Raw genomic sequence first — 8209 nt, 5'->3', positions numbered from 1 at the left:
TTTAGTAGAAGACGACGTAGTTATTGCTCCAAAAATCCGGTTTGGTTCAATAAGCAAATCATTAATTGAAATTTCGGAATCAAAAGGATCTCAAAATATATATAAAATACAAGAATCAGGGTAATTTGGAAAAGTATTTGTATATTTGTGACCACCTAAATTTCTCTGTTTTTTCTGCAATTAATGAGTATATCATAAAAACTTCAAATGAAATTAAATCATGTTCAAGAAAATACGTTAAAACTAAAATTAATTCGTGCAACTTGCCATGAAAAATGACTTTGGACGAAAAAGTTGGCAATAATTCACAAGATATTAGTAATCTTTTTGCCTCGTTTTTTCAAGAGACGTCCTCCAATTTCTCGGATAATGATCGTGAATATGAATATTTTTCATACTTTCCTGACTTTTCGAGCAATGTTGGTGTTAGTAACATTTATGTTCAATATATTTTGACAGGTCTAAGAGATTTGGATGCCACTAAAGGCTCAGACCAGATGGAATCCCGCCAACTTTTAAGACGTTTTAAAGGTCGTTCAACCACAACGAACCTCTCGGAATTTGTTGATGACTCATTAACTGCAATGCACATAGGAAACCAAATAGAATCTCTTACTGACTGCGTTCGATAGACTTAAAATTCCAATGTTGATTTGAAAATAAGAAAAAATGGGAATTGAGATGAAACTTCTCACCTGGATTAAGTCATATTTAATGGACCGTCAGCAAATTGTAAGATTCAGCGAGAAAAAATCTAATTCAATTCAAGTCACGTCACGAGTTCCCCAGGGACCTCTTCTTTTCATTTTGTACGTCAACGATATCTCTCTTATTTGGACAAATCTCAGAATGCTTATTTATGCTGATGACATGAAACTATTTTTGGAGATAAGAAATGATGATGATGATAGGAATACGTTTAAGAATGAAGTTAATGGTGTTGTAAAAGTGAAGTTCGTGGTGTTGTAAAATTTAGTTTGAACTAAATGTTGAAGAATTTAATATTATTACGTACAGTAGAAAGCTAATCAAACGAGATATTCGTATTTTATTAGGTCATCAAATTGTTCTAAGATGTGATAAAATAAGAGATTTAGGAGTTATTCTAGATTCTAAATTACAATTTGTGGATCATTATAACACAATAATTCATAGAGCAGGCAATATGCTTAATTTTATAAAGCACTTTATGTTGCCTATGTGAGGTCACTATTAAAATATTGCAGTGTTGTTTGGTCACCTTATATGAGAAGGCATGATGAACGAATAGAGTCAATCCAAAAGCAGTTTTTATTATATGCACTAAATAAATTGGGATGAATAGCATTTCCTCTGCCATCTTATGAAGCCCGCTGCTTTTTAATCAACATTCAGGCATTTAAAGAGCGTCTGGATTATGCTATGGTCTCTTCCGCCAACAATACCGCTTGGCAACGCATTGACTCAGCTTATTTATTACCAAGAATTAATTTTTATGTACCTTCTCGCCAATTGCGTAATCTACATTTGTTTGCGGTAGATCGACACCGCACTAACTACGCGAAATATGGACCGATAAGTCAGATGATGTCTGTTTATAATCTACACTGTGATATGATAGACCTAAATATGCCTCCGCTAAAATTGCTCAAATATTTCCAAGCATTGCGAAATCATAGATTATAAGTTATATTGTTATTATGTAGTCTACGATTTTGATTGACGAATAAATAAATAAATACTGCTGCTAGACTTCAAATCCGTCATACGAGTTTCAATTCCGTCTAAAAACATTGGAACGCGCTTCTTTTGTTAGTGAGAAGAACGCATGCAAATATGCACATTATGCGTTTTTACAGACTTTATTTTGTAGCTTTTGAACTAAACTATCCTACCAAACAAATCGTTGATTCGTTAACGTCAAAATCATTGATACATTTGATGTTTCTGCTCGATATAACGGAAATAAGTGCATTATTCGAAGTAGATTTATACCCTATTTCCAATGTGAAAAATACATCCTGTAGTCTTGCACGTTAAGTCAATTTGGTAAACATTTGCCAACGATTTTGGTAAAAGTTCGTTCTAATGCTTATTTTCATAAACCACGTATCATAATGTTATTCCTTGTATTATTATATAAGATAATATCAATCAATCATATCATCCAAAAGCTGCATTACAAATACTTCAATCATCATTCAACAAGCTACACAGCTGTACTGAACAGCCGGTCACCTTAAAATCGCATGCCGGCCACTTTTACTCTCATCCTGCCTCTCTTTTGATGTCATTCTTAAATTCTCTCGAGAGAGCACATCGTTAAACTGCAATCGATTACTCTCTCTTTCCCTCTCAGCACCTCGCCATCGTCAACTGGTGCACCTTTTCGCTATCTCTCTCGACATACCTTAGCGCCGCTGTGCGTACACCTGACATCGAGTGGGAGTAAGCGAGAACGCGCACAAATAAACAAGTGCATCCTCGCGCGCGGGAGTACAAGTGCACCGTTTTTCGGGTTTATCTCTTCTCTCTCATTCGTTGTCGTGTGCAGCCAATAATAGCCGATCTGTTACCGGAGAGCGCTTAAAAAGAGAGGATTTGCACTGAGAGAGGCCCGTTGCACTTGAATGGATGGAGTGATTTTTCTCTGTTGTTGGCATTGTTGGTTGGTTTCAACAGCCGGCGTTCGCATCGCGCGTGACGGAGCGACGGGATGGCTCTGGCTCATCATCATCTTCATCTACTCAGTCAGTTAGTCGGTGACTGAACGTGGACACAATGAGACGCATCTAGCACAAAAGTGTTTCGGAAGGTCGTATCGCTAGAACCAGATGGACTGTTTTGCTACTCTCAGTAATATTTGTGCAGAGAAGTGCTGTTGAACGGCGACACAGCTGAGACGTCCTTTGGTGAAAAAAAAAACAAAGTTTGTGAGAGAAGGATTGAGTTAACTCGGTCATCCGTGGTGCAGTGTTGACTGGTTCGGAGAAAATAATTGAAAGCAAAGTGTTGGATTGCCCGTGTGTCTTCCGGTGTTGATTGCAGGGAAGAACGGAAGAAGTCGTAAAAGTGCTGAGCACAGAACGGAAATGGATTGTTTCTTCCGGTTTGTGGTATATATTTGAAGCCAGCGTAAGAAAAAAGTGACGGAAAGCTTGGATTGACAAAGCGTGGATGATAAATAAGGGAGAAAAATTGCTGATTCAGTGTCGATAAAAATAAATATTTATGAAAACGAGTTGATGGTTGGAACGAAGAGAATTTGAGATAAGAGCAAACGAGGAAAAGAGTCATTGAGACAAGTAACAAGTGCCAGTGAAGAATTTTGGAAGAAAAACGTTGAAGAAGTTGTTTAAAGCAGAAGGCGGTAAGAGAAGACTCGTCGTTGCAGATGAATGCCATGAATACTATTGCCAAGATGTACCCTAAACTGAGTACCGTGGAGTTGTCAGCAATTTTAATGAAAGGTAAGGATTGGTTCGTCTACTAGTTTCTGTGCGGTTGACATGTGTGTGAACAGCAGGGCTTTCTTTGATGTCGGCAGGAGTTTTACTGGTGACATTTTACCGCCAGGGTAATTGCATAATTGGGGCTGGTCTCGGTCCTTAGCGGCGCCATGGGGACCTGACCAGCAGCCGTCGCGTGCAACATGACTAATAGGAGAGACAGGTCGTTGTCGTTCGCAGCGTTCTGAAGGCAAATGCGCAGCCTACTACGACAGCTCGCGCGCTTCTCTGTGAGTTGGTTTGAAGTCCGGCCTCAGCTTCGCCCACGGAGTGTAATTGCGGCTGAGCATACGCGGTCGAGTGAGTCGTAATTATGTCATTTACTCGGTGGCGCCTTTGCGTAGTTTTAATTGGTCGCAACCGCGCTTTTGTTCAAGATTACTATGCGGCTTCGAAGACAGTTGCAAATTAATCACTAAACCGTGTATCGCACTTTGACAGGGCCTGTCTATCCCAATCAGGTTGACAGGTTACGAGCAGTTGACAAACGACGGAAAACTGGTGTCATATGCATTTCCTGCGGTTCACGATCAGTACCGAAAATAGTTTGCGACGGAACAGTTTTCAAGAAGTTTTCAAATTAATTAGCAATTCCTCTCTGGTTGCAAGCGCCAACGTCTTCTTCAAGTTCTGACGCCGCAAACTGAACGACCGGCAGACCACGTCTTGCACTCTGTTGGCGCTGGAAATAATCAAATCGTAATTAGTTCCAACAGTCAACCTGACTGGTCCGAGTCGAATCATGTTTAGACAGATGTTCGGCCCTCGGCGGATGCGCTGTTTACTCATTAAATTAGAATCTCCCTTTCATCGCCACTCTGCCTGCCTCACATTGGAGTGTGTGTTTACGACGCGCGAAGCCTTCGTGAATGGTCTTGTGATTCGTAGATTCCGATGTCATTAAATTTTGACGAGCTAAAAATATGCCGACACCGGATGCGTTTGGCTCCACAATCCGATTCTATGCCCCGCGTGCCCTCTTTGGAGCACAGGAGGATTCTTGGAAGATATCTGTGTCCGTGCCCGCGTTGATTTCTACCTTTTCCCAGAATGGCATGGTTGCGGCGCAATGGACTGGAAAGGCGGGTCGTCGGATTCGTGAAAGATGGTGTAATTATAGCTCCGATTTTATAGGAATATAAAATGAAGCGTTTGTTTTCCTTTTCCTTCTGCATTTGGACGCTGGGAGAATAAGGAAGGAAGAGCAGAAAGCAAAAAAAAATTGCCAGACGTAGTAGACATCGTGTGGGATCAACGTGAAGCTACTCCAGGTTCACGCTCCGGTGTGAAAGTTTATTAGTCGAGGCAGGAAATTTTCAGCCGGGATCAAAGTGGGCGGAGGATCGGAAAATTTTGTGGTTTATTGCTGCCGCTGCGTGCGATTCTTCTGAGAAGATACGGAAAGAAAAGAAGGATTGTGTTCTTTTTTAGTGTATGTGTGTGTTTTGAGAAGTGTTTTCGTGGCTCTTCTGGATTTAATTTAGGAGAAATTTCCACTGAAGAAAATGTAGTACCTATTTTTCATGATAAAATGTCTGAAGTACTTCTGAATTATGGACGCAAAACTATTACTACCTTTTGTATCTTCAAAGAGTGATATTCAATATTTTTCGAACTTCCTTAGCAAATTTGTTGCGTGAACAACTTTTAAACCAAATGTCATCTTATCAAGCGCTCACTTACAGCTTTTATAAATTTACATACGTTTTTTTTTATCATTTCAAAAAGTTCAAACGTGTTGAAGGTCTCGGTAGTGTTCATAAGGAGCATGAGTTTAGAAGCGTCTATTATTCATCGGACTTTATACTGCCATGGCAAAACATGATTAAATTAGCCATCTGGCAGCAAAGAGTTCACCAACGGCAAAACGCCGACAAACTTTGTAGCCACAAGTGCGACGCTCTAAATTTCAATAATCCATTTACACAAACTGACACTCGAGCATTTGGGATTTTTCCACGCTTGTCGCCATAACCCTTATCCGTAGAATCCACCGCGGCAGGGTTGCGTCCGAAAAAAAAAATTACAGCTAACGAAGAGCTACATGTCGAGAAGACAAATCGCTCACTAAAACGCACCTGTGTCTTCTTTTATTTCGTTATAAAAACAGGAGAAAACGAGACACGACCCGAACATAAAACTCACATGCTACCGCCGTTCTTCGTTGTTGAGTCACGAGGGGTAGGAAACCATTTTCGAGGATGCTTAGCTTCGAGGAGGTGGCAGGGGTGGGTTCAAACAAGACCAATCGCTCGGCAAGCAACGCAACTGCGGCCGACCGGTGGGATGAATTATTAATCCTCAGGTACCCTCCTCGGTTTAGCCATCTCGCATCCCGTTCTTTAGTTGGCACGGAGCTATCAAAACAAATCTGTCACCCCGTGGCCGTTGAATGCGAAGTAGCTTAGCGCTAGAAGCAAATAAAAACAATCCATCGCCGGCTGGGTTGATCCACGCTACCGTGTGTCAAAGTAACGCCTGCTGGGGCCAGGGGCCGCTCTAAATTGCGACGCGGCACTCCCAGATGTGCAGATGTTGGCTTGAGAATTTCTCGGAAATAATTACTCACACACTCACACCCGTTCGTGTCAGATCGATGGTACTTCCCACCTACGCGCGCGCACCTTTCGAATTCGGTCCTCAGCAGACGACGATGACGACTTCGGGTCCGATATAAATCTTGTCCGCTAAATATTTTAAGCTGTTATTTTAACAAACAAAAATTCAAAACCCCTCTCCTCACGCAACTCATGATGTGCGCCAGAAGAACTCGACGGAGCGCAATCGCGATGACAAATCACATTAGCATACCGCTTGGAAGGCGCGACAGAATTGCGCTGAGGGAGGTAGGTGAACGAAGAACTACACATAGCTATTTCTCAGATCACACATTGGACGGTGACGCCGTTACCGCCACCGATGCCGTCGGTTGCGGTAGTCGAAACCAACCACAGGGGGAGAGATTTAGATAAAAGTTTGATTTATTTGGCTGACGCCAGTGAGACGCGCGGTTGAAGGAGCTCGATTGAACAGGAATTAATCATCCTCAGTGGGGCCGACGATGTGAGTAAAGGAGCGACCTCTGGCGACACTGCCGAAGGCGACGACGCAGTCCATCCATCAGTCATCATCCCGTTTCCATTGCGGAGAACGAACGGGGCTGATTGTGTTCTGATGAAAACAAATCTGCCAGTTGCTCATTTTGACCCTCTCTCTGACACATCTTGCCCGATCAATGAGCAACAACAACAACGGTCGGCCAGGCCAGATGGATGAGTAAACAGTAAACACACAGTCAACCGAATGCCATTCCGCTAATCGACAATTAAAATTCTCCACCCTCCCCGCAAAGAGTGTTGAAGCTATTTGAGCTGATGCTACCTACGTCATCTTCCGCTTCTGACTCTGACCGAATGCTGCACCGATGAATGGCGGTGGGCAGCTCCATGATCAACGCGCAGAACGCGAGAAGCACCCAAGATTAGTGAAATGTAAACAAGCGATAAAAACATAGCAACCCGTATTATAAATGATCGAGGGGAGGTGCCGGGCATGATGGGCATGGAAACACGCATGGTGTGATCTATTTGTCTGTCCACTGCCATTCTTCTTTTTTTTTTGCGAGCACCTACACACACGTTGGGACCGCTGGCAGACGGACGTCGGATCGGATCGGGTCGGAGCATGTAGCAGGTCCTTTGAGGATTGATTATAATGATTTATACTTTTTACCACCCGCACAATACTCATTAGAGCCGCAGCAAGAGTGGTTAGGTGGTCACATGGTGTTCCAAATTTTTAAACTGTAACCATTTTGAGGGGGAATTAGAGCTGTAAAGAAAGCATTTGTTTTCTAGCACTTTAATCCCTAGGGAGCTGTTTTTTTTTTGGGTTTCTGTCTACTGTCATTGTTATTTGTCACATGGGGATAGTTGAGTGAAGACAAGTCTGAATCTTCTAAACATTTCTGCACTATTCACACGCTATGTGTTTTCAGAGCAAGCGTTTATAATTCGAGATTTGAACATTTAAAATTTGACATTTCAAAAATTTAAAATTCATATGCATATAATACATACACACTTGGTACACACTGAAATGTTTCCTGGAAAATCTCTAGATGATCTATGAAAATTTCATGACTTTCTCTTTTGTAAGCACCCTGACCAAAATCATTGCTTGAAATCCCATAAAATGTGTTCCAGTGTTTAACAGGAAAACTACGCTGTAATTCTTATCGAAATTACAGCGGAATCCTTGCTTCGGATTTTCACTTATCCATTTCCCCTCTCCCAAGAACAAAGAAAAATGAAAAGACATCCGCCATTTTAAGAACCATTGACTTCTCACCGCAAGCTTCTACTAATACAACCTAGTGTAGTATCGATTTGTTTATTAGCTATGAAAGTGTTCGTCTGACAGTGGTTTGTTTTCTGTATTTTTTTTTCAACCAGCAAAACCTACCCAAAAATGGGTTAACTATGTTGGGAGTGACAAGTTGACACATGGACAAAGTCGATCGGATTCATGTCGATGTTGTCCATTTGTCAACTTGTCACTCCCAACAAATTTTACCCATTTTTGGGTAGGTTCTGTTTTGACCGATCTGGGTGGATTCTACCCAAACTTGGGCAGTTTTGAAATAGCGTGTACTGCAAGAAGCAGTGTTGCCCTGAAAGCAGTTGATTGATCATATCAGACAGTTTTAGGCTTCTAAATCT

General features: G+C 41.7%; 1 protein-coding gene across 1 annotated transcript in view; it reads left to right on the top strand.

The window, feature by feature from the left end:
• Nucleotides 1–2720: 2720 nt before the first annotated feature.
• Nucleotides 2721–8209, top strand: part of net — a 12824-nt gene continuing 7335 nt past the window's right edge. Inside the window, exon 1 of the mRNA XM_065237588.1 lies at nucleotides 2721–3449. Coding sequence (XP_065093660.1) covers nucleotides 3374–3449 — 76 coding nt within the window. The 5' untranslated portion in view covers nucleotides 2721–3373. The remainder of the gene's footprint in view (nucleotides 3450–8209) is intronic.

This window comes from Ochlerotatus camptorhynchus, unplaced genomic scaffold (assembly GCF_037179485.1).
Source record: "Ochlerotatus camptorhynchus isolate MF236.1 unplaced genomic scaffold, CSIRO-AGI_Acam_v1.1 ptg000043l, whole genome shotgun sequence".
Taxonomy (NCBI): Eukaryota; Metazoa; Arthropoda; class Insecta; order Diptera; family Culicidae; genus Ochlerotatus; species Ochlerotatus camptorhynchus.
This window is presented reverse-complemented; position numbering and strand designations above follow the sequence as displayed.